The 26711-nt window shown below is 44.3% G+C and overlaps 1 protein-coding gene and 2 long non-coding RNA genes across 6 annotated transcripts in view; 1 reads left to right on the top strand and 2 right to left on the bottom strand.

Moving 5' to 3' along the window:
• The window catches only part of STARD13 (StAR related lipid transfer domain containing 13), a 222332-nt gene extending 199113 nt beyond the window's left edge, over window positions 1-23219 (top strand). For all 4 annotated transcript variants that reach the window (XM_060129563.1, XM_060129562.1, XM_060129564.1 and 1 more), the window contains exons 6-14: window positions 473-646; window positions 1802-1961; window positions 9654-9852; window positions 14652-14862; window positions 15456-15570; window positions 16423-16644; window positions 17405-17622; window positions 20587-20763; window positions 21491-23219. In XM_060129563.1, the coding sequence (XP_059985546.1) occupies window positions 473-646; window positions 1802-1961; window positions 9654-9852; window positions 14652-14862; window positions 15456-15570; window positions 16423-16644; window positions 17405-17622; window positions 20587-20763; window positions 21491-21608 (1594 nt within the window). In that variant the 3' untranslated portion in view covers window positions 21609-23219. The remainder of the gene's footprint in view (window positions 1-472; window positions 647-1801; window positions 1962-9653; window positions 9853-14651; window positions 14863-15455; window positions 15571-16422; window positions 16645-17404; window positions 17623-20586; window positions 20764-21490) is intronic.
• LOC132509016 (uncharacterized) lies at window positions 749-9834 on the bottom strand. Its single transcript, XR_009536853.1, has 3 exons — window positions 9639-9834; window positions 7890-8160; window positions 749-911 (listed from the first exon to the last, which is right to left on the bottom strand). It is a non-coding gene; the product is annotated as an uncharacterized LOC132509016 (long non-coding RNA).
• On the bottom strand, window positions 17208-22651 carry LOC132509015 (uncharacterized). The gene is made up of 3 exons (XR_009536852.1): window positions 22069-22651; window positions 18707-18956; window positions 17208-17542 (listed from the first exon to the last, which is right to left on the bottom strand). It is a non-coding gene; the product is annotated as an uncharacterized LOC132509015 (long non-coding RNA).
• Window positions 23220-26711: the final 3492 nt, after the last annotated feature.

The raw sequence follows: 26711 nt of genomic DNA, 5'->3' as shown, positions 1-26711 counted from the left end.
CATCACTTCAGTAGTGCTTCGTCAGTGCTGCTCACCAGTCAGAGTGCGGAGACAAGACAGCAGTGTGACAGTACTCTACAGCTCCCAAACGTTTGCGATCTCTGGCTCTCTCTCTGTCACTGTCTGTCCGTCTGTCTGAATGTCTCTCTCTCTCTTACGCACACGCACAGTCTCAGCTGCTTTCAACACTTTGGGAATGAGTTTAGGAATAAACAAACACATAAAATTTATTATATCACTTATTTAAGCCTCCTAATGAAACAGATAATGACTTTTTCCAGATTTATCAGACTTGCGAAAAATAGTTTCTTCTGTTTATTCTGTACATTTTGTGTCTTCTGTTCCATTTGCTTGGTGGTTTTCTTGGCTCGGAACCTATTTTGATTAGCTACTTAACAATTAATAACATCCTGTATTTTCCGATAACACGTGCCCTTTGTGACTGGCTTCTCTGACGGTCTTTCCGGTAAAGGCGACTCCGGTGGAACAGCTTCCAGCTCTCACACCAGCCGCAGCCGTCCACGGCGTCGCCCCACATCAGCGGTCAGACAGCCGGCCAGCTGAACCTGCTCCAGCGCTTCTCCCTGCTTCGCCTCACGGCCATCATGGAAAAGCACTCCATGTCCAACAAACACGGCTGGACATGGTACGTAGCCCATTCACCTAGGAGGGGACTGTTTGTTCCAGGGCTCAGGGTGCGATCGCGAACACTTCAGTATTTACTTTCTGATTTCTGAAGAATCCGTTCATTGCCTTCACTGCCAATCTCCTGAAAATAATGCCCAGAGTTCTGCCTAACTGCCCGCCTCTGGGCTGCCAAAGCTTCGATCCAAAGCTTCGATGTGATGTAGCCTGCAGGAAGCATTGCTTTAGTTGTAGCTCTCTGTCAGTTTCCAGGGAAGGCAGTCAGGCTCCAAGAAGAAAAAAGGACAAGTAAAGAGTAATTAGTTGTGAACAGAGACATTAAAAATAAACTTGCCATCAAGTAATTTTGGCAGTTTGCAAAGAAACATCTGTTTCTTGCACCTTCTGGCCCAATGCAGAGCTCAACACTTACAGCACTGCTTCATTCGAAGAGCACTGAACTCTTCAAATGCAGTTCTGCTTTTATTTCACTGGCAAATGAAAACAACAATATGCAGGAAACCTTTGGAATAAGGAATTGACAAAAGCATATGTTGGAACTTGAATGTGGACCTATTTTAGATGATTTGGTGGATTTGGAAAAAAATAAAATGTGTTGTTAATTGTCATATAGAAGAATCGGCAATGCTTTTATAAAAATATTTTACAAAGTTATAAATTGCGTGGTTAAGTCAATATATGCTTGTGTATTAAAATCTCCTTTAAAAGGTACAACTGGTTTTAGAAAAGTAAGGATATAGTCTAGAAATGTGATTTATCTTCTCTCCCCGTCTTTCTCCCCCAACCCCAACCAGATTTCTTCTTCTTGATGTATTTTTTAATTTGTTTTGTTATGTCTTGTTGGGGACGTTTAAGTGTTTATCACTCGAGAAGTGTGTCTATCACCATTAAACTGGAAAGTCGAGCACTTGATTTGAAAGCAGGGCCATAAATCCATTCTGCTAACGTGAGTCACGCTGTTTAATAGTAGAGGTCTAACAGAGGCACGGGGCACACACAGTCCTTCCATGTAATGTGAGTAATTAAGAGAGAAACGTTGAATCCCCCCGTGCTTGTCCAATATGCCAACAAAAGCTTGGCTTCCCTCTTGCTCTCACAGCCTGTCCCCACAGTGTGCTCCACGAGGCGTGCATGACCTGCTTTCTGTGAATTCTAGGGCAGTTCCAAAGTTCATGAAGAGGATGAAAGTTCCTGATTACAGAGACAAGACAGTCTTTGGCATTCCTCTCATCGTTCATGTCCAGAGAACGGGACAGCCCCTGCCACAGAGTATCCAGCAAGCCCTGAGGTATCTACGCAGCAACTGCCTCGATCAGGTAGGGTCGTAAATCCCAAGCACAGCCTGGGCTGTACGGAGTGCCAGGCAGAGCCAGATCTGTCCAGGATCAGACAAGACATGCCTCTCCAAAATAAAAGGCCTTGTGATCTTTGTAGGTCAGTATTTAATCTGACCAGGTGACATCCTTGTCAAGCTGTGTGAGGATGTTTCCTCACTGGCAACTTGAAGGACACCCTGGAGTGACTGCAGAAAGCTAATGTGAATCATTTGTACCCGTGATGGCTAATTTGTGTTCCCCCGAAACTGAGAGTAAAGCTGTCTACTGCATTTCCTTTTAATTATGGTCTCAGTGCCACCATTAATTTCACAGCATTCTGTTATCCCTCTTTGTCTTTTTTTTTAAAACCAGAATTAGGTCTTTATATCTCCCTTTATTAAATTTTTTTTGAAGCAGCACCATGACAAATTTATTTATATCTTTCAAAAAATTTATTTATTTTTTTTTAAATGTGCAAGTAAAATAGGAAAATAGGGACTTCCCTGGCGGTACAGTGGTTAAGACTTCGCCTTCCAATGCAGGGGGTGTGGGTTCAATCCCTGGTCAGGAAGCTAAGATCCCACATGCCTCAGGGCCAAAAAACCAAAACATAAAACAGAAGCAATATTGTAATAAATTCAATAAAGACTTTAAACAGGGTCCACATCAAAAAATCTTTTAAGAATATGAAAATAATATCAGCTAAATTAAATATTCCCTCATCTTGTGGAGTTGATTAAAAAGCTCAAGCTAAACAAAAGTCTTGGAGATCATTTTTGTCTCCAGGACTGTGGGGGGCATCACAATGGTGGACTCTGATTGGCCCAGAAAGCAACCCATCCTATAATTAACCAGGCCAAGCCTTTGCTCCTCGGAATTAACACTCATTAGTTTCTCTGTTAGACATTCGGTCCAAAATGAAATTCTGCTTGATAAATTACAGCCTTGAGTAGTGGGGGTATTTTCAGGCAACTATTCTATAATGGCTTTTGTTCATCATACTCTGTAATGCCCTGTGAATAATCTGTGCCAACCTAAGATTATTTGCACTTCTCATTGATTTTCCCTTGGCCTTGGGTTCAGCGGACAGGAATGAGCTGAGCTACACGAATTCATGAACTGATGCTTGTCTCTACCCCAATGCTGAGATCACGCTAAGAATCAAGATGGTCTCTTAATGAATCCGATACCAGTTTTCAGTAAGAATGAGAGTAACTTCTTCATTCGATGCCATTGCTGATTGAACTAAATGCATTATTCCATTCTCCCTTCCCACTCCTAATCTAGGTAATACCCATGCCTACATTTTTTCATATTTAGACGTTATAGTGAGGGTAACAGTGGTTGCTGTTCCTGTTGTGGTGGTGATGGCTGCTTTGTTCGAGAAATGGCCTGGATGGCTTGCGTGTTGTTTCCCAGAAAGAAGGGCGGTAGGACCACTTGTCTAAAGCTAATGGTGCTCATCTTTGGCAGATGCCCCAATATTAACTGACTTGTGAATAACATCCCAGTAGAGCAATCCATTGAATCTGGTTTGTTAAGTGTTAGATTTGGGGTTTTTTTCATTTTAGAGTTTTTATCAAAAGCACACCTTCATCAAAGGTAGAGGGTCTGTGGGTGTTTTACTGAGGAAACTTTTTGGGGAGGTGGGCTCAAGTGAATACTTGGAAACGCCCACTCTAATCACTCTCTTCTGCAGCCCTGCCAGTACTGCAACCACGCCCTCTGGCATAGGACTTCGTGGCTTCAGTTGTACTTTTACTTAGTGCAGACCCAAGATTGTATTTTGTGGAGAGTAGCCTGTTATTCGGACACATGTTTTTCCAAGCTTCTCAGTTTTCCTAAGGGTGTGTAAGACTCATCTCCCCTCTTGGCCGGTTCCCTTAGAGTGTTCGGCTCTGCCTTTTACCAAGCATAGAAAATATTCTGTTCCAAACATTCTAATGGATAGCCAGCTAGCTGATGCTTATCAGCAAAAGCTCTACTCAGAGAAAACAGTGTTTGTTCAGGAATGCTTAAAGTAAATGCAGGCCATCTGTGCCATTCATTCAATAACAGTAACCTTTCTTGCGTGCCCAGCATGTTTCAGGGATCATATTAAGTATCCTGTAAGCATTGCCTCATTTAATCCCATATCCACCCTGGGCAGGGTTAGCCCCTAGGAGGCAATGGTGGAGCCAACACTTGCTTGAAGATCTATCTGCAGAGTCCAAGTTTTTAACAAGTGCACTTTGCTACCACCTGTTAGAATTGCTTGTCCCAGTGGACTTTGGGGTGATGCCATCTCTAGCATTGAGGGACACTCTGAAAAGTGGCCCGAAACAACTCATTGATGAATTCACTCTCAGGATTGTGTTGATGATGTTGATCATTATATCATGTGGTGTCTTTTCTGTAAGAATGAAAGAGTTTTTTTCTCTGGCCCCAGCACCTGAAAAGATGGTTGTTTTTAGATAACTGGTCTGTATTTATATGAGGTACACCAGACTCATTCAGCTGGATATGTTTTCCTCTCTACACTGGCTGCTAGAATTATTGAAGCCAAATGCATGTTCTGCCTGTAGTAAATATATATAGTTTGGGGGCATGAATTTTGTGTGTGAACCTCATTCCTACTTCCTGCTAACCTTTTCTATCTTTATTTTCCTTTTGCTCTAGTCCTCTCATCTATTATCTTTAATTGCATCTTACTGTACTTTATAGATCACTGTAAGTCACCTTGAATTCTTTCTCGAACAAGATTGGGTATAAATGCATTGTAATACCACCACTCTACTCACCGCATAGTCTTTATGTAGAATGGAAACCAACCCCGCCCCCTGCAGATTCTGAATAATGAATATCACCGGCATCACTACTGTTACTGGGCCCAGTGTCCTGTTTGAAGACAAAGTCATATGAACAGAGAGAAGGACAGTGGCACCGAAACCCGCTCAATCTCTATTCACTGGCTTATTCCCAGCCTCCATTTCAGGCCTATAACTATTTTTTTTTTAAAATCTGGAAGAACGCCACACTGAAAAACAGTATGCTGGCAAAGCTTTATAAGAAAAAAGACTCATTTCATAGACATAAATACTGATTCTAAATGTAACCGCAATGAACAAGGCAACCCTTCTCTTGTATCCGTCAAAAGAAAAAATCCTCAAGATGTCAAAGGGACTTTCGTGGAATCCAGTTCCTCCCCTTATGGGGTACCCAACACCAGCAGGGCCCCCACCTTGTATGTCCCTCCCCTTCATCAGCACACAGTGTGGGCAGCACACAGAGCCCCCCTCTGGTCCCTGTGAAGAAGGAAGGTGGTCATAGGAAGGGACAAGGGGAAGCTAGAGAAACATAATAAGAATCGAAGAAAACCAGGCTCAGGAGGAAGACTGTTTTAGAGATTTAAGAGCAAACTCGAGCAAATAAAAGCCAATGAATCAGAAAAGAAAGAGGAGGGACAAGAGTCACAAGGAAGGAGCGGACACACACGAGATGAGGGTCCTTCCTTCACCAACGGCACCTCCTCTGAAGGGAAGACTCAGGTCTACACAGGCTCTTGAGATCTCAGCCCCCCGGCCGTGCAAGACCAGAGGGTCTCAGAATACTCTTCCTCTAAACCCCCCTTAACTGGCTTCTCTGCTGCCTGCCTGCCTCTACATGGTCCCCTCGAACCACCATGCAAGACTGTCCCAAGGCTCAGCCCCTCATCCCAGGGAGGGAGGCTTCCTGCAGTAAGCTCAGCTTCTCTCCCTCATGCTACACATTTTTCTCAAACATTCATCTCAAACAGCTGAAGTCAGCCCTACAGGGTCCCGAAACAAGACCACCGTTCCACCTGCACCCCCAAGTGCAGGACAGCTTCCACATGAGGAAACACAGTGTATCCATTTTGCCCTGGCAGCTGGCTGGAGATGAAATAGGGAGTTTGGCCTTCGGTTCTGAACCATTTGTATTCAGACGCAGCAGTTTGTGAGACGAGCGGGCTTTGTGGCTGAGCTTTATTTCTGTCCTACATCAACTGCACAGAAGGATAGGTTATACCCAGCCCCTGATGAATATGAAGTCACGGCAGAGAGTGGCTAAACCTGCAGTGCTCCAAATAAGAACCCACCACATACTGTTCTTAGGAAACTCTCTCTCTCCCTCAATAAAAGCAACTTTTCTTCATTAGAGGAGCACATCCCTAAAGAAGAGGAAATGCAAGTCCTGACAAACATCATTAAGTGCTGCAAGGATTAGCATAAACAGGATGCCAAGTAGGAGATTTAATATTATTTAGATGAAATTTGAGTTCTAATGCAGCACTCATGCCCAGGCTCTCCTTCTAATGGAGCAGTAAGTCTTAAAAGCCCAATTATGCTGGGAAGACACTTCATACTCAGTACAAGTGTCCTCGACCTGCCGCCTGTTCATCACCCTCCCTGCTGCCTACCTCGGGTAAGATAAGTGATGTTCCAGCGCCTATCTGTTTAAATTATACTTTGAGTCCTTGCTTTCTCATAGCTGAGTTTTTGGGTAGAAGACTAAAGAGAGAGGAAAGTAAAACTAGATCAGAGCAACACTCATTGTTCATCCTTTTATCTTTAAAATGAGAGATTATGTGCAAGAGAAAAGCTTAAAAAATGGATTTCGCATTGCTGACCTCTATTCTTACCTTTTAAGAGAGTCTTAGAGCCGTGCTTTCGAGGTACATGAGAGCAGGCCCTGCTGTGTAATTTGTGGAGCCTTGTGCAAAACGAAAGTGCAAATAAATTATGAAGAATTTCAAAACGGTGACCGCAGAACGTTAAACCAAGTGTGGGTCCCCGTGTGTCTACCCAGGTCACCCGCCCACCAGTGACAGACACGGAAGCAAATGAAAGACATTTCACACATCTTGGGTCCTCCTCGTAATGAAGCTGAAGGGTCCGGAGGTGCCTCCCATTGGCTATGATGACAAGGGTGCCCTTAGAAGAAAGCCATTTTAAAGTGGTTTCTTTGGTCCTCCACTTTTTACTTAGAAAAAAAAAAAATTAGCCAAAAATGCATATTTTATCACTGCTCTGAAAGCTTTTTGCAGAAGAAATGATGGTTGCCAACTCCATGGGCCAACACCCCTGGTTGCTCTATGATGATGGCTAGGAGAAGCTCTTCTCTCTGGTTCCAGGACCTCTACATCACTAGAGGAAGCTTCTATTTACCACGCCCAGGGAGTTTTTCACTCCAGGGACCAGAAGCCCTGCCCCCAAATGGCTTTAACTATAGAAAATTCCCACGGTCACATGACAAGAAGGCAGGAAGCAGGACAGTTCCAGGGTTAGTTCTTACATTAGCTCAGTGACATCTTTGAAGACAGGCGCCCTTACCGTCTTTCCCTTCCGCCATCCTCCACTCCAACATCTGGAGTCTGATTTCAGACCACCTTTACTTTATTAGGCTTAGGAAAAAAACTTTCCTTTGGTGCTTCCAACAAAAATCCCCAGAACCCACAGATATTTCCCACGTCCCTTGGATGATAAGGGTGGGACGGGAAGGTTATTGTCAGAAATTGAGGCAGAACAAATAAATACCTGACAACCCTCTGGACATCCTGTGAGATCTAAGTCAGAACAAGCAGCTCGGAGCCCGCAGCTGGAGAGCTCCAGACATGTCTAAAATAATTAAAATCACAATATTTGCTGAAACTAGAAAGAAACTTGGAAACAAAGCAATACAAAGAAAACATCACTGGGATGTGTGTGTACCTGCACGTCACTGTGCACCCAGAATCAAAGCCAGCAAGACACAGAGGACGAAAGAGGAATCTCGTTCTGCAATGTCCTCACAAACACTTGTCTGCTTTATTCTTTTTATAGAATCCGATCAATATTTCTCTACCATTAAAACATAATAATAACAGGAATTCTCAAATGGAATAATACCAACTCACAGGAGGATAACTGTGAGTCACACTGAGGAATTCACCTCTGGGGCACTTGGCTTCTGAGAACTCCCGCGCAGCACAGCCCTGAGGCACGGTCCCGGGCCTCCTTCCAGAATCCGAAGAGTTGAGATGTAAACACATCAAGGCTGGATCTCACTTCGATAATCACTCATTTGACATCTTGAACTTTTCTTTTGACAGGACATGCTTTCTTCTCATGCCCTTTGATGAAACTTGGAGTAGTTGCCAGAGGAAGAGAAATGCTCTTTAGATTCTTCTTGGCAATGTTTTGCATTTTCTAGACATTCCAAACTTTAAGAATAAAAAAGAAAGCAATTAATATTTTAAGTGACACTATGCCTTAATATCCTGTTCTGTGAAATTAGGGTGGTAAGCCTTGGAATGCCAAGAAGTATTACTAAGAATTCTGTCTTTATTGCCACAAAAAGTAGCGGTGTATAATTGCCCCTGCGATCCATTCAGCTGACGTATACAAAAACCTGAGTATTCTCTAATTGCCTGGAATTCTTCCCTTGCTGTTACGCAGTTTAAAAGAATTGGCGCTGCTCTCTGTTTATAGCAGCAACCAAGAGAGCTCGCTTCAGACCCCTGAGCTTGGGTCGAGGCCGGCCTGGCACACAGAGCAGCCAGTGAGACAACCTGGCATGTCTCTCCAGGAATAAGGAGGGAGAGCAGCGCTGACTCGAGGCCGCTGCCCACCTCTCTGACCACTGGGAATGTGGAAGTGGGCCAACCAGTGAGCCCTTGGGGAGTGAAGAGTGGAGACTGAGGGTTGAAGAACCAGTTTTGAGAAACTCAGTGCCTATAGGCATTTAAAAATAGTAGACGTACGAATTCACCATAAGCCTGGGCTCCCAAAGAAGCTCAGTTCTTTTGGGGTGATGGCAGGTCCACTTGGGGAGAGCCTACAGCATAACTTGGAAACCACTGCAGGAACCTCCATCCTCATCGGGCTCTGCTCCCCCCGGCTTGTTCCTGTTAGGGGCATTATCCCCACGGTACCTTATTGCTCCATTCATTTATCAAGCAGAGGAGGAGTCTAAGCCCTAAGGATGAAAAAGGCATAATACAGTGTCTTGAAGTCTGAAGAAAAGCCATTTAGGAATCATTCTCACTACAGCCATAGCTTCTACACATAATAGCTAACCAGGTAGAGTAGTAAGTGCATCATATGAGAAGCATATGTTACAAGGATTCTGAAGAAGGAAAAGCATATAAGACCTGTCAATCAAAATATGTGCTGAACGATATTTTGTTTCATGAGCATATTCCCTATAAACCTCTCCCTCAAAGGGGCACTGGATATGGTTACCTATCTGGGATCCACCAAACCTTCCATTGACAGAAGTTTCTCAAAACCCCCACTAAAGTATACACACCAGAAGGTAGGGAATTTTGTCTGACCTGCTCACTAATGACTCTTAGAAGATATAAGTATGCCTGATATATAGGGGGTATTTAATCATTACTTGTTAAATAAATGAATAAAAAAATAACGTCTACCATGTTGTAAGACTTGACAAGTCACAAAGCACAATCACGTATATTTTGTCAGGAGCCCTGTAAGGTGGGCTATTATTCTTATTTTCATTTCATGGGAGAGGAAGTCAGTGTTCAGCTACTGCCCGAAGTAGCTAAGTTAGTAATTTACAATATACTAGTTTGGATGCAATTCCAAGTCATCGAGTCCTGGTCCTATTGCCTTCTCATCTCCGTCAGCGTGCTTGCAGTAGGAAGTCTGGGGTAAAGGCGGCCTCACTAACACTCACTGTGTCTTGTTTCAGGTGGGTCTTTTTCGAAAATCAGGCGTGAAGTCTCGAATCCATGCCTTACGTCAAATGAACGAGAGCTTTCCTGAGAACGTCAGCTATGACGACCAATCCGCTTACGACGTGGCAGATATGGTGAAGCAGTTCTTCCGGGACCTTCCTGAGCCTCTTTTCACCAACAAGCTCAGCGAGACCTTCCTCCACATCTATCAGTGTAAGTGGGAACAAGGTAGATCAGTGTTCTCAAGTGCATTCATCCTCCTAAAAAACAAAATTCTGTAGATTGAATTTTAATTGTACAAGTAATGCATGAAGAAGTATATAAAAGTTATGATTCTACCTTCCTCTCCGGAAGTAAACTTTGTTCACACTTCAATATGGAAATCTCCAGGCTATATTTTATGCATTTGAAAATACGTTTTTGACATCAAAATCTTCCTGCTCAATAGGGTTTTATGTAGGATATAAAAAACTTTCAATGTACTTTTAATAAATTTAAAATGAAAAGGTAACAATAGAATTTATTTTATATATAGGTGTTTTTAAAAAGAAAGCATTTCCTTGGGATATATGAAATCCAAATGTGTTAAAATGACTAGAAATAAAAGGAAATGTATTTTAATGCAATGTACTTTAACTGTTGAAAAGTAAGCAACCAAATCAAGGCGTAAGCTTAATTCAACAAATTTATATTTTCACTTAGAACTTTTTAAGTGATGTGAAGTTGATAATTCTCAGCAAAACCCCTATAATTAATCATTGAGAAAAGCAAGTATTGATTTAACAACATATCCTGCTAAAGATAGTTGCAAAGTAGGGGATGGTATTAGAAATGAACACATGGCTCTTTTCTAGCTGCACTGTTATGGTTATACAGTTGTCCCTCAGTATCCTTGTGGGATTCCTTCCGGGACCCACCGAGGATGCTAAAGTCCCATAGTCGGTTTTCTGTATCCTCAGTTGGGCATCCGAGGATTCAGACAACCACGATCATAAACATAGTACAGGATTCACAGTTCACTGAGTCTGCAGATTCAGGACCCAAGTATGGGGAGAGCCGACTGTGTATTTATTGAAAAAAAAAAAAATTTGCCTGTTAAGTGAACCCATACAGGTCAAACCGTGTTGTTCAACAGTTAACTGTAAGTATTTAATGGTCCAAGCCTCAATTCTTTAGGAAAAAAACACTTGGCCTGTGGACTTTTGAGTTTTTAGCAACATATACATGAAGTGGACCTTGACATGGAATTGATCCAACTCGAAAAAGATTCTTGCTGTTGAGAATTCTGTACTAAATGTGTTTCAGGAGTTTATAATATTGGAAATTCGAAAAGGATTATAACAAGTACCACTTGTAAAAACAGGATAAAGTGGTGACCCACTAAATAAATATTATTTTGTCAGAGTGAATAGGTTAAGTTAAAACTAGTGATACATGTTGCTGGAGGCTAAATACAGGGAATTCATGATGTTTCTGCTGTAAGAGGTTGAGCTGCATTTTTCAGTTAAACCTCCCTTACGGTTTGGATGTAGCATATATGAGTCTTTACATTTAATCAGTTCTCAGGTTATGGTTGACACTAGTCTAAGGTTAAAGTCAGATTATTTCCAAGAGATAAATGCTTTTAGCCCTTTGTGAGACTCACAAGCAAAATAAAACAGGTCAAAGCAGGGCTTATTTTAGCTGAGCAAACATTTACTGAGTTCTGCTTATGTTCAGGGCACTATGCTGAGCACTGCAGAGCATATGGATGGGTAAGACTTAACTCTGCTCTTAAGCATCTTACAGTTGAGGGAGACAAGACATGTACATAAATAACTGCAAAACAGCAAGACTGGAGAAATCCCATGATAAGGTTACAAAGAGCACCCAAGGGGGTTGAGATGAAGAACAAGGACTTGGTAGAGCAGTGACAACTGAAGGTTGAGACACGTGAGGAACACATGCTGAGTGAAGTAAATAGCTCATGTGTCAGGAGATTACAGGATTTCTGTCTGGCTGGCAAGGAAGGGTAACTGTCCAGTGCAGCATCAAATGACTCCAAAAATTAGACTGGGACTGTACCCAGGAAGGGCACTGAATATTAGAGCAAAGAGTTCATATTTGATTCATTAATCACTGCGGGGACCCCTTGGGTGGTGTTGAGGGAGCTACCAGTTACAGTGCTCTCAGCTGTAAACACAGAACCCAAAATCCAACAAACAGTGGTTTAAATAATAAAGACATTATATAATCGCACACGACAAGAAATCTGGACTTTAATAATTCCAGAGTTGGTTAATTCAGTGACACCATGGCTGAGGTCAGCATCTCTTGTCATCCCCTTAAGGTCACAATATGATGGCCACCACTCATCTTTATCATGTCTTCCCCAAATCACATCCAAAGGCAAGAGGCAGGCAGAAGGGTTCTCCTTGGGCATATGTCTCTTTTTTTTTTGGCGGTACGCGGGCCTCGCACTGTTGTGGTCTCTCCCGTTGTGGAGCACAGGCTCCGGACACGCAGGCTCAGCGGCCATGGCTCACGGGCGCAGCCACTCCGCGGCATGTGGGATCCTCCCGGACCAGGGCACGAACCCGTGTCCCCTGCATCAGCAGGCGGACTCCCAGCCACTGCGCCACCAGGGAAGCCCCATATGCCTCTTTTTATCAGGGAGATAAATTTACAGAAATGCCTACCTAGCATTTATCTTGGTCCCATAGACCAGAAATTTTACACTTTTCTCCCCTAAATCAATCACTGGGAAGAGGAATGGCATTACCATTTTTGGTCTAGGCCAACATGGTTATCCCGTGATTTTGAGGGAGGGGCCCAACTTCGCTGAGCACATTACAGCCCAGTCCTGAACAGAATGTGGGTTTTCTTACAGAGAAAGAAGGAGAGAGTAGGTATTTCACAGGCAGCCAGGCTTGTGCCACAGGGTGCATGTCCATTGGAACTGCTTATTTGACCCATGAATCTGGAAGTGGTGAACGAGAGGTACTGGACAGGACGAGAATGGAGGGTTAGGGAGCCAGCACATTAATTGAGGCTCTGGGTTACCTGTGGGGACCTCCAGCAGCAAGACTAGAAATAAAGATGTTCTAGGGATAGACTCTGGAGTCTGTTTCCAAAGGGCTGTGGAGAAGAGAGGGACAGTTCCTCCTCTGTTCTCCAGAGCAGGTCCAACTGTAGCTCTGTTACTTCTTGGACTTTCATCAGATGATTAATTAGAGTGTTGGATGGATAATGAACACATGTGAGGCCCACGGTCTACAGGAGAGAGAAGGAGGCAGGGATCAAAGACGACCCTGTAGTTTTAAAGAGCATTCAGAAAGGAAAAGGGGGAGGGGAGCTGATCTGGGGGCAGGGAGGAGCCTGGACGTGCAGTCTGAAGTGCTGCTGGCCATCTGTGTGGACGCCAGTTATCAGCACCTAGAAATCCAGATCTAGAACAGTCTTCTGAGAGCCAGGAAAGAGGCAGGAACCACAGGAGTGCCTGTGCCACAAAAAAGGTCAAAGAGGCTAGGATCCGACATGACGGCTGAATTTAGGCATTGATAGGTGACCTTTGCAGGCACCTTTAGTAGAAAATAATGACAGAAGGTAGTTTCTGAGGGATAAGGAAACGAGTGAGTAGAAGGAAGCTGGGACAACCTGTAGCCATGACAGATGACGCTTCAAAAATTTTGGCACAGAAGAGAAGGTTGGCAACCTAAAGCTCAACAATGCATGCACTGGACATCTTACCTAAAGCAGCTTATTTAAAGGCAGTTCAAGGGCTCCAGCTGAATTTATAACACTTCAGTGACAAGCCTGAGGTCATTGGGAGTATCTGCTTCTGCTTCAGCACAAGCAAGAAAAAGGAAAAAGGTTTCTGTATAGTGTGAACGGAAGGGCTCTCCTCTGTCACCCAGGTCTGTCTTGTGTCAGTTCACAGTGGGCGGGGCGGGGGCGGGGGTGGGGGTGGGTTCCACAGTGTCCAACCCATGGGCAGGCTCTTCCAGAGACTCGCATTTGCCGGGTGACTGGGGCCCGCAGTGTGCCCCGCCCTGGGAGGGCCGATGATGGAGGGGGGCAGGACCTGGGCAGAAGGCACGCCACAGCCCCCCCCCCGCCCCCCGAGCAGCAGGCTCCACATTTTTTTTATCAGGCACCCCTGCCAGTAGGAGCTATCTGAGCATGTATACTTAAGTATTTTCAATAATATAACTATATCATGATATACTATAATATACTGTGCCTATCACAAGACACATCCCATCAGTATTTTCAAAGCATGAGAGAAAACAAACACCAGTGGAAATCCCAAGTTTCTTCCCACCCCCCTTTGGAGCACAGACACCTGGTGCAGAGACCCGCTCTAGAACCTGGTATTGTAGGAAAGACAACCGTGTTAGCCCACGTGAGCTCCTGACGGTGTCTTTCAGAGAGCGAGGAATAAGGGTGGCGAGTCAGGCCTCACAGATCATTAACAAACACAGCCAGGGGGCAGCAGAATGCAGCACGGAGCACCCATTTTTCTATACCTTTTCCTTTTAGTTACCTCATACTGTTCAGGCCGATTCCCTTTCAAGCCTGCTGACCAGTGCCCATCACCCCTATCACCGCCCAGATGGGGAATGGGCCCGAGAAGGGGGGGGGCCTGGTTCCTCTTCCCCAAGCCCTGGGCGTCCTGGGGGATGCTTCGCGAGCTGGAGGTGGGGTGGGAGGGAGGGTGGGCAAGAGGTTTGAAACAGGTAGGTGAGGAGGCGGATTGCTCCAAGAGTATGAAAAGCCAGCGCAGGGTGTTCCTTTGCATGTCCAGCCTCGTTGTGAAGACTATGGGTTCTGGAGTGAGACTGTGGGGTTCCGACGGCAGCTCGTCAAGCTTCTCACCACCTGGGGCAGCTCCACGCCCTTAGCTGTTTTCATGTCACTGCTGATGCTGACAGTGACCCTGAGTGTGTTCGCAGGAAGGTAGCGCTCGCTCCCCGTCCCGCTGGCTCCTTCCGCGGCTGTTCCTCTAACTCCCGGCACCGCTTTTTCTGCAGACGTCCCCAAAGAGCAGCAGCTGCAGGCAGTGCAGGCGGCCATCCTGCTGCTGGCCGACGAGAGCAGGGAGGTGTTGCAGACGCTGCTGTGCTTCCTCAACGACGTGGTCCATGCGGTGGAGGAGAATCAGATGACACCCATGAACCTGGCTGTGTGTCTGGCCCCCTCCCTCTTCCATCTGAATTTACTGAAGAAGGAAAGCTCCCCCAGGTGGGTTTTCCTCAGCAAGAACGCTAATGCTAAACCAGGTATTCCCCACGGCTACTTAAAAAAACTCCCGCTGTATTGCAAGTTGCGGATTTGTCAGCACTTCATTCATAATCAGAAAATGTTTGGAGGAACATAATTCGTGTGGCTCAGCGTCAGGGAACTGTCAAAGTAGCACAGTGTCCTTTGTGATCCCGAAAGCCTGGAGTTTTGTTTTGTTTTGCGTGTGTTAGTGGGAAGGAGGGAAAAAGGACACAGTAGTATTTTACAATCTTCAATTTTAAAAGGCTAGATTTAAGGCCCAAGCACGGGCAGCTTGCAGTGAAGTAGTTTCAAACTTGGGAAAAACAGATCAATTTCTCCCCCAACAGTTATTCCTGCCCGTGTATTATTCCAAGGTTTTCCATTATGAACTGTCAAACTCTTAGCCTGACTCAGGATATCTAAGATGTGTAGTCACTGTTTCTATTTGGAAATGAGAAAGTATGGGATCTGGGTGACATCTAGGCATGTAGACATGACAAAGGGATGAGCTTGTGTACTGTGAAAAGCTCTTGGGTTTGGGATCCGCTGAAGACTCTCCCCCTCAATTACAGAGTCATCCAGAAGAAATATGCCTCCGGGAAGCCAGATCAAAAGGACCTCAGTGAGAATCTGGCCGCAGCTCAGGGGCTGGCCCACATGATCATGGAATGCGACAGACTTTTTGAGGTAAGTGAAAGGCTCCAACTGCCTTCCTTATAGCTCCTGGAACTCGGTAAGACGCTTGGAATGGTTGCTGCATTTATGGCTTATTTCTGTTTTTTCCTGATTTTATGACAATGGTACACTCGATAGGTCTGGTCTTTGCCTCCTAGAAATGTGAGGAGTGAGCTTATATATTGAATAGTTGAGGCTTTGACAGTTAAAGACACTTGGGTTTACCATGATGATGGATTTTATGAACAGTTGCATCAACTTCAGGTGCCAGGTCCCAGGCCAGCCAGCCAAGTACGGTATATTTGATGTAACCTCGGGACTTGATTAGATTCAGTGTGCGTGTGAGAATGTGTGATACTGAACAATCGCTGTGAACTCAGGATCAGTAACAGCTTATGAATACAGCCACAGATACGCTAAAGGATTAAGTGAACTAGACTTCCGGCATACTTGTTGGGGCAAAGTTGTCATTTGCAAAAGGGAAAAGTGTGCCACAAAGGTAAAGCCACCTCTGAGTCATGCTTGACATTCCCCTTAAGTCTGTGCACTTTAAGTTTCCTGAGCCCAAGTTTTGCCAAATTGAATAAAAATGTATAATAAGTAAAATCAAAGGAAAATGGAAAGAATGAATGGGAAGTTATGGCGGTGTTTTGAATAATAAATATAGCCTCAAACAGATTTGGGTTTCCTGACTTGAGGAAGCCCGCCCCCGCCCCCTTCACTGATCTTAGACAAACATCTCTTGCCCCACGGCACTCAGCCCTTTGCCCGTACCGTGGTCTTTGGCTTTGCTACTTTGTTTTCTGTCAGTCTCAGCATTTCTGTAGCTCAGTGTGTCGCTCTTCTGTGCATCCGTCGGTTCAGGTCCCGCTTGAGATGGTGGCCCAGTCTCATAACTCATATATGGAGGCTGAGATCCATCCCCCAACTCTGGAAGACCTGGGGGCCCAGCTGGAGGAGAGCGGGGCCACTTTCCACACGTACCTGGAGCATCTCATCCAGGGCCTCCAGAAGGAAGCCAAGGAAAAGTTCAAAGGATGGGTCACGTGTTCCAACACAGACAACACAGATCTTGCTTTCAAAAAGGTAATCTCAGGTCTTGGAAAAAATTACCCCCAAAGAGCCAAGTCTTACAACCAGGGATTTGTTTTGCTTTTTTTTTTTTTTTTTTGCGATACGCGGGCCTCTCACTGTTGTGGCCTCTCCCATTGCGGAGCACAGGCTGCGGATGCACAGGCCCAGCGGCCATGGCCCACGGGCCCAGCCGCTCTGCGGCATGCGGGATCCTCCCGGATCGGGGCACGAACCCGCGTCCCCTGCATCTGCAGGCGGACTCTCAACCACTGCGCCACCCGGGAAACCCTGTTTTGCTTTTAAAATGGCTACTCTGTTCCCAGGGCTTCACCACACAGGAATCAGTCAACCACCCACTCTAGGGTCTGTTTGCACATAATCAGACTGCAGACTGTGGAGCCAGACTGCTGGAGCCCAGGCCTGGCTATGTCCCGTAGCTGTGTGACGTTGGGCGAGTCACTCGCCTCTCTGTGTCTCCGTTTTCTTATTTGCATAATGGACATAATAGTAGGACCACTGTCAGAGGAGGGCTGTTTTAAAATCAGAACAATGACTGGTACACAGGGAGCACTGTGTGTTGGTGGTTATCGTTTTTATTATCAGTATTCTTTTTTCAGCTTAAGGATAAACATTTAAAAATTCTAAACCTGAGGTATTCAGAGTCACTCTTTCAAGTTACATACTCAGTGATGTTTTTTGAACACCCAGTGAAGGATGGTAGGTTGTGTTGGAACCAGCAACCTCTTCAGCATGTGCTGGTATCTTTCCCAAGGTGGGAGACGGGCATCCGCTGAAGCTGTGGAAGGCTTCTGTGGAGGTGGAAGCGCCCCCCTCGGTGGTTTTGAATCGCGTGCTGAGGGAGCGTCACCTGTGGGATGAGGATTTCGTGCAGTGGAAGGTGGTGGAAACCCTGGACAAGCAAACAGAAATCTATCAGTACGTGCAGAACAGCATGGCGCCTCACCCTTCCAGAGACTTCCTGGTTCTCAGGTAAGCCTGCCTCCGGGGTTTAAGATGCTCTGCTCCAAAAGCCAGGTAAGAGCTGCAGATTTAAGCATTTCAGAGGTCTCCCACCTAAGTTCACCCTCCACTGGCAACACTCAGCCGGCCCTCATTTCTCTCAGTGAAAACTGACTTTGCTGTGTTTATGCCCGACTTCCTGCTTCTTTCACCCAGTTCACAGCTCTGCTGGGTTCTCTTATGGCCCCTTTCATTACGGAGCATACAGTTTATTAAGCCATAAATATTGTTCATTTCCTCAGAACAGAGTCCCCCCAAAAAACTGCTGTTTGTCCAGTTGTACTTTCTGCTAAATTATGCAGATTGAACCTGGCTGGCTTTTCTCCTGATTTTGCCTTTCTCCCCCTGGGAAAGCAAGTCTTCAGTGGTGTGACTCTCAATCTGGAGTGTGTGAAACTTCAAAATGCCTCTGTATAACTTCAGCTGCTCATAACTCATTACCAGGCATGGAAACCTTGACAGAGCCCTGAAGGTCCAACTGTGCTGAGACACTTGGATGTCCAGAAAGGTTTCAGGGCCTGACAGGGCTTGCGAGGCTGGTGTCTACTGTCGAAATATTACCTCTAATGGATTTTTGGGTTGAGTTCTGGACCCCTGCTCTCTGGGTTTGGAGGGGGATGCTCAACCAGCAATAGGAAGTTGCACAGCAGAGCTGTGTACATGGGCTGGTGAGTCAGTACTGAATCAGAAAGAAGAGGGACTGAGGATTCTAACAAACCCACATAAAATATAATTAAATCGATACATCCTTTTTTTATTGATAACTGATGGTGAATACTGTCTCTTCTCATATATTAGCAGTATAAAAAGAATCACTAGTGAAATTCCCAAATGCGTAATTTAAATAGTTTCTTTATTAAACTAGTCTCTATGGCAAACTAAAGGTTATTTTTCACATGGGCTATTTATGCCTTTGGAATTGGTCCTTAGGACCTTGAATTTTAAGGGTCATTTTTTCCCTAAGTATATGTGTTTATCTTAGCAACCTTGGGACCCTGGTGGAGAATGTGGGCCGTTGTAAGGGTGGCTTATTACTGCAGTTATTGGGACTCACCTCGTGGAAGTTAAACTGTACGCCTTCACTCTTGCAAGCAGAAAATCAAATCGTTCTAGGATGGCAGCCACAGGGGGGATGGAGCCATGCCATAGCCTGCCTCTTCGCTCCCTTATAGGAGGCTGAGGGCCGGAGTCCGTGCATGGAACCGCCCTCCTTCCACTCATCCTGCAGTGCCACCCGCCTGCTACTTCTCATGTATCATTCCATCACTGCCTCGTGCCAGGCACTGTTGGAGGCTCCGGAGATACTGCAGGGAGCACAACAGACCACAGCCCTGCTCTCTTGGGATTTGTATTTTATTAGGGAGATAGAGTCAATTAAATAATAAGCAAGGGGGATAGGAATAGAGTCAATAAATAATAAGCAGGGGGGATAGGATTACTTATCTTAGGGGGATAGGAAGGGGTGGAATTTCAAATATAGTGGTCAGAACAGAGTCTCACTGTGTTGATAGTTGATCCAAGACTTGAAGAAGAAGGTGGGTGGACCATGAGGGAGGGAGAAGAACTCGGCACCCAAGAGGATTAATAATGAACCTGATGTGTTTCCTGCAGCAGGAATTCCTTGTGATTATGATACGAAAGGTAGAAAGTGACAGGTATGGAAGAGGAGTCCAGGGCTGAGGCGCTTCCTGTTTTCAGAGCATCTCCCTGTCTAGGCTAGCATGCATGAGGCTGGTCTCCTCTTGGGATTACCATGTTCATGTCTTACTTTATCCCTTTCTCTAGCTCCTCAGGAGCTTCCAGTGATACTCACTGAAGCTTCTTCCATTTTATCCCCAGAAATCTGTACAACTTTCAGTCTTTGTTATTAATCACAGCCTTATGCATGAAAAGAGAATGGTCACACCCATGGAGAAGTTGCTAAGCATTTGTGTAGGGCTTGCTTATTCCCTAATTCTAGGTTATAGTTCCTCTTTCTGGTGAGGTAGGCCAGGACGAAGTTAGTTAGAGATGAGATAACTAAGCAAGGGGATAGGATTTGTAACATAAATAACTAAGATTATAATAATGAAACCTACATCCTATGGTAGAAATGGTTGCTACAGAGATGCTCTCATGATTCCTGACTTCCATCTACAACCTTTTCCCAAGTGGTACACCCCCCCATGTTTGAATAGCTCCAGTAACAGTGAACTCACTACCCCTCATACAGCCCATTCCATTTTTGAAGAGTACACACTGTGAGACGGCTCTTGTCTGCACTGAATTAAAACATACCTTCATATCTCTGCTTTCTGGAGGCAAATCAACTGTATTTATTTCTTCTCCTGCTCAAGAGCCACTCAGGGACTTGAAGGCAATTAGTAGTCTGCCATGTACCTAGTTTTCTTCAAGCTAAGCATCCTTTCAGACTTGAGTTGAGCACCGCCTCCTCCAGGAAGCCATCCCCTGTGCGTGATCTCAGAGCGCTCTTTGCACAGCCATATCACTGCACTTTCCGTGGTGTTTTAGGGTTCTCTTGGTAGGTCTGTTTCTCCTCCTGGGCTGTAGACCTTTATGTCTTCAGTGGCTTCTCAGAGCTTGGCACACCGAATAGATGTTTGCTGAAAGACTTGAATGTGCGAGTCCTAGTTCCCAAACGGTGAGACCAGCCCTTCAGTGTTGTGCGGGAGCCTCTGCAGCCTCAGTTTGGGATTCCGAAAGCAGCTCTGAAAGCTGCAAGACCGTTTCTGACCTCTGGGTCAGAGGGCTGAGACCCTTGCTTTCAACTGCACAGCATAAAGTTCACACGCACTTATGGAAACCATTAGCTTAGTCCAAGTAACTGGGCTTGGAATTTGAGCAAGAAAATATAAGTGTGAGCCTCGGCGCTGTGCTCCGGGTTTTCTTTCTCTCTCAGCCCTAATTCCGACGTGCGGGTTTGTTTTGCTGCAGGACCTGGAAGACTGATTTGCCCAAAGGAATGTGCACCCTGGTGTCCCTCTCCGTGGACCACGAGGAAGCCCAGCTCATGGGTGGTGTGCGGGCTGTGGTGATGGACTCTCAGTACTTAATGGAGCCGTGTGGGTCAGGCAAGTCGAGGCTGACCCACATCTGCAGGGTGGACCTGAGGTGAGCGGGCTCCTGGGGGCGGCGGGCGCAGGCTTGCCGCACATCCGCTGGGGCCCTGTTTCTCATCTGGTCCCTTATTTCACTGTCCTTTTATTCCTCTTGCCATTAACATGCTTTCTAGAAGATTATGTGTGCCTTCCCCTCGCTTTTCCTCTTTCCGCCCTTGCTAAAATTCTGACTTTCAAGAGAAAGTCCTCTGCTCATCTTTATTTTCCGTTTTGTCCCACTTATACTTCTGTGCTTTGGGCACGGGGCAAACAGCAGCACTAGAGCCCGGGATGTAGTAGGTGCTCAGTAAATACGAGTCCTCTTGTGTTTCTTTTCAGCCTGTCCCTTTTGCGGCTCCCTCCAGTTGCCCTCCTTTGAGAGGGAACTAACTTAAATCCAACCCCTTCAAGGCATTCATGATGCTGAGTTCTTGTTCTGGGTGGATATAAGCTGGGTTTTCTCAGTAAATTCTAGAATTAAGTCTGAATCACCCCTGAGGAGACGCTATCATTTTAAAGCACCTGGTGAATACTGTAAAGATAGACCAAATACTTGGCCAAAAAGGCATTTTCAAGGCCCTGTTGACAGAACGAGGTTCTCAGAACCTCGGAGCAGCAGCCCCGAGTGTAATGCAGGTGGACTGACATTCAGGGCACAAGCACAGCCCTATCGACCATGACAAACTGTTGTGATTTGGAAAAAGACTTTCCCACTTCCTTTCTGATTTTTGTCCCCGCAGAGGTCACTCCCCAGAATGGTACAATAAAGGCTTTGGACATCTGTGTGCGGCGGAAGTTGCCAGGATTAGAAACTCTTTTCAGCCCCTCATTGCTGAAGGTCCAGAAACTAAAATCTGAGTTTTCCCCAGTGTGACATCAAACTCAGGGAAGAGGAAGTGAAAGCAAACACTTGTGGGAGAGAGTGTGCGCGTGAGAAAGCAAGGGAGAGAGAGAAAGCGATTGACAATGCTTAATAGTGGAAGCACTGAGAAGTCGGAATGTTGAAGATGCAAGAATTTCTGAGAACTTTCCTAGCCTTCCTGGAGACGGCTACATCCCTACTAATATAATATTTTTAAAAATCAGAACATTTATCTATGTTACTTAAAATTAAATGGATTATTCATTGTGCATTGCCTAATTTGCTATTTAAAGGCTTCTAAGAAGCGTATTCTTAACTGTAAATCAATGTATGTATAGCATATGTACATATGTGTGTATATCTCTATCTTTACTGTATATATGTAAAATATCAATTTTATATATAATTGCATATTTTGAAAAGGAACAAGTCTGATTCGGTGAGTCCCTTCCTCACCTGGTTCTTTCCAAGTTGTTCTGGGCGCTGTCTCCCCGCCGTCCTGTAAGCTGAGCAGAATCTGCTGCTGACACCGAAGTGTGACAATACGTAGTCTGCCCTGATGTCTTACCAAAGATTAGCCAACCAAAGGAAAACACATTAAATGGTTCTTACATGTTGTCAGCTTGTTTGTGTTATTCAAACACGGAGAGTGGGCTGTTGGATAAAGCAAAGAAAATAATATTTAGTCCTCTTTAAAGCAAAGAAGTGGGTGAGGAGTCGTTCCCGCATTTAAGGCTAGATTACCGCTTGCCATGGGGCCAGCAGATACAGCTTTCAGTGACATGTTAGACGCCTATGGACCACTGGAGTCAGCCCAGTGACTGAAAGAGAGCCTGTATTTCCCTGCTGATTAGAGCTGAGTATAATAGCTTTTGCAGATTCACAGCCAAAGGGAGCCTCTGTGTTCTGTTGAGTTTTCATACTTACATTTCATAATGTTCTTAAATGTCATTCTAGTTGACCAGTGGCCTATTTGTCCACAGTTAATTGGCATTTTCTTACCAATGTATTGCACTGAATTTAACTCTGGACACCACATTAAGGGAGATGATGGTCATTCAAGAGTCCTGGACCATTTCAGCTTCAGGGAATTCTACTATTGCTACATATGATGCTCTTAAGATAGAATTCATTAAAGTTTTGCAATCTGAAAGACAGGGTTTTTAAACTAATGTTAAGACCAAAACTGTGTTCTTCAAATTAGTTTTAGAAAATATAAACAGGTCTGTTAAATTCCATGTTTCTTCATTAGTCAGTCAAGCTACCTATGCATTTGACCCAACCTTATTTATTATTGTATAGACTAAGCAAATGGACTATCCTTAACCAATTGCTAATGGATTTAAGTTGGTTTTTTATTGTAATTCAACAATGCTAGAGAGAAAGATAATTTATTGTGTTTGGTTTCAGGGAGAGATTGGTATCATAACTTAGCAATTCATGCTGGAGAAAAAAAAATTAAGAGTGTTTTCCTTTCTTTTTATATTGTATGCATTTATATAATGTCTTCTTTTATCAGCAATGTGCAATTCTTTTATTGAGAGAAATAAAAATGCTATATATGAGTTTTGTATGGTACCAGTAAAATCATACTGTTTGAATTGTGATCTAGGGATTTTTTATTTCCTTGCCTACTGAAAAAGGTGGCAGCAAACCCATAATTTTCCATTTGGGCAACGCCCTGTGAGCAAAACAAATTCACTTCTTCCATACATCTTAATTGTAACCACATATGCCAGATTACTTTAGTAGGCACAGACAAGATCATTAGTGAATTTTAATTTACCTTAATGCTGATCCTACTCCAGAGATGGGATCATATGTTTTCAGGAAATATGACAGGCACACAAGGATGAATGGTGTCGTGTCACCTAGAGCAGGCCTTTTCCAGCCTTAGCAGCACACGGATTACCCGCAGATATTGTTACAATAAGCCTCTGATTCAGGCAGTCTGAGGTGGACCTGAGCTTCTGCATTTTGAACCAGCTTCAGGGATGCCCAGCCTGCCAGCCCGAAGACCACACCTTGAGAAGCTGGGACCTGGAGGATACTTAGAATAAAAGCACACATGGTTTTATTTCTGACTCCCCTTCTCTTCAAATTACCTGACTTCTTAATTTTTATGCACATACTAATCACATCACTGCTGCCTAACAACACAGTGCATCTTAAAAAAAAAAAAGGAGAAAGATGCAGCAAGCTTGTCAAATACTACAGTATTTTAGTCATTGTTATCTTGCCAATAGTAACAAAATATGTTGCCTTTAAATATTATATTTATACTATTTATACTGCATGTATATCTTTACCTCAACTGTTGGTATCAATCATCAATTGTAAAATACTTGCCGAGGCAAAGAAATTTATATACGTTAAATATACCCTTTTTTTTTCCTATAAAATACATGTTGATTTTCATGCTTCATCCTGTAAGCAGAAAACCTGCTTCCTGAGGAAGAGTTCTCTCTAAAAAGCTTGCCATGAGCTTGACGCCTCAGTACTGTAGTCAAATCTTCCTCAAATATAAAGATTCATATAAAAGTCTAGATTGTTATCTACAGAACTTCACTAACAGTCTGGGTGCCTTAACCTATGTCTAAGGCATTATGGTGATGGGTAGGGATTTCTTTTACATTTCATTGTTCTTATATCTAGAAGTTATAAGAACACTTTTAAGAGTATTTTTATGAAGGATTCAGTGAACTCCAGCTACAATTCCATTTTCACTGAGTGCACAAGAAACTGAGACTTGATGACGTGACTTATGGCTGCACCACTGGACCATGAAGAGTAGCCACATCTGACTCTGAGCCTCTTGCTTTCCATCCTTGTACAGTGAGCCCTCCATATCTGCAGGTTCTGCATCCAAGGATTCAACCAACCATAGATCAAAAATACTCCAGGGGCTTCCCTGGTGGCACAGTGGTTGAGAATCTGCCTGCCAGTTCAGGGGACATGGGTTCGAGCCCTGGTCTGGGAAGATCCCACATGCCGCGGAGCAACTAGTCCCATGAGCCACAAGTACTGAGCCTGCGCATCTGGAGCCTGTGCTCTGCAACAAAGAGAGGGCGCGATAGTGAGAGGCCCGCGCACCGCGATGAAGAGTGGCCCCCGCTTGCCGCAACTAGAGAAAGCCCTCGCACAGAAACGAAGACCCAACACAGCCAAAAATAAATTAATTAATTAATTAATTTAAAAAAATACTCCAAAAAAAATTCCAGAAAATTCCTAAAAGCAAAACTTGAATTTGCTGTACACTGGCAGCCATTTATCATTTGCATTGTATTAGGTATTACAAGTAATCTAGAGATGATTTAAAGTATATGAGAGTATGTGCATGGGTTATATGCAAATACTACACCATTTTATATAAGGGACTTGAGCAATCCCTGGATTCTGGTACCTGAAGGGAGTCCTGGAGCTAATCTCCTGCGGGTACTGAGGGACCACTGTACTTGTTCTATGCTTTAGTTCTAAAAGATGACAAAGGTCACCCCTAATAAAGCAAGCAGGAGCTCTCGAACATTCTCAGCTACAGGCTACAAGAGCCACAGCAGCCCAAACGACCATATGCCCACATAAAAATGATCCAAACTCTGCTCTCTGCTCCTCTCCCTCATACTTTCTACCATTACTTGCAAGTTTTGCTTTCATAGGCAAAGGAGGAATTTCAACTGTCCCTCTTCCTCTTCTATGTGAAAGAAGAGAACATGGTCATTCTAGCAGCCACAGGCAACCAGTGTCATCCTGGGACCCTGGAGCATATGAATTCAAATTTGATTCTGAGTCTACTTCATGAAATTCTTAGGCATGAAACTGTTCTACTTCTTTTTTAAAAAAATATTTTATTTATTTATTTAGGCTGTGCTGGGTCTTAGTTGCGGCACGTGGGATCTTTGCTATGGCGTGTGGCCTTCTTAGTTGTGGCATGCGTACGGGATCTAATTCCCTGACCAAGGAGTAAACCCGGCCCCCTGCATTGGGAGCGCAGAGTCTGACCCACTGGACCAAAAGGGAAGTCTCTGTTATACTTCTGTCTTTTGATATTTGGCCACAAAAAAAATCAGTTGTATGATTTCTTCTCAGGAAATTCATGTAAAGGAATTAAATAGATCCTAGCCAAGTGGAGTGTCACTGTTCCTGTAGCGCTTACAATGATTCTGAATTGTCGAGGTGGAGATGCCCAGCCACTAGTGGGACATACAGGTCTGAAACATTATGAGAGTGACCAGGGCCCAAAGCTAGAGGTACATCCTGTGTTCACTTCAGTTGTGTTATCCCTGCCTCTCCTGACTACACACATAACGGTCCAGTGATCCCAAGCCACTCTTTCACATCTCTGTGACTTGCCATTGACTTTCTCCCCATCTTGTCGGTCATGTGATAGCCTGTTTATTCCTCAAAACCCTATTTGAGCATCATTTGCTCCATGGACTTTCCTGACCACCCATCTGAAATCCACCTGCTTCCTTATATATTACTCTTATTGCATGAATCACATCTCATTTAGTTATTTGGCAATAAATCTAACTCTCCCACTAGATTATGATCTCTTAGGAACATGGACCATGTCTTACTCAGCTTTGAAACTCCATCCCATAGGACACTTTCTGCTACACCATTCTATAAGTATTTAAAATGACCTGGGCATCTGAAAACTGGGCATAAAGATGATAGAAGCCATAGAAATGGAAGTCATAACCTAGTGTGGAGTATTCCAAAGCCAGTGAAATAACTCACATTTTGTGTTTGACTGCTACAGCTCTCCAATAGCACAAACAATGGAGAATTAGCTGGTCTTCCAAGAAGTTAAATGCAACTGTTTCTGAAATTATCAAATGCTGAACATCTGTTTGCAGAAAATAGGACAGTTTGATTAGTGCATTCATTCAACAAATACGTGTGGAGCACTCATGATGTGCCAGACGCTGTTCTAGGCATTCAGTAAATAAAACAATAAATGAGATCAGTGAATAAAACGACAAAAAGTCCCTGTCCTCATGGAACTTATGGTCTAGAAGAGAAAACAGCCAAGAAACAAGATACATAATTGACCAGAGAAGCTCTACAGAGAAAAATAAAATCAGAGGAAGGAGATT

Source organism: Lagenorhynchus albirostris, chromosome 18 (assembly GCF_949774975.1).
Source record: "Lagenorhynchus albirostris chromosome 18, mLagAlb1.1, whole genome shotgun sequence".
Classification (NCBI taxonomy): domain Eukaryota; kingdom Metazoa; phylum Chordata; class Mammalia; order Artiodactyla; family Delphinidae; genus Lagenorhynchus; species Lagenorhynchus albirostris.
The sequence above is the reverse complement of the archived record's forward strand: the minus strand, read 5'-3'. Positions and strand labels throughout refer to the sequence as shown.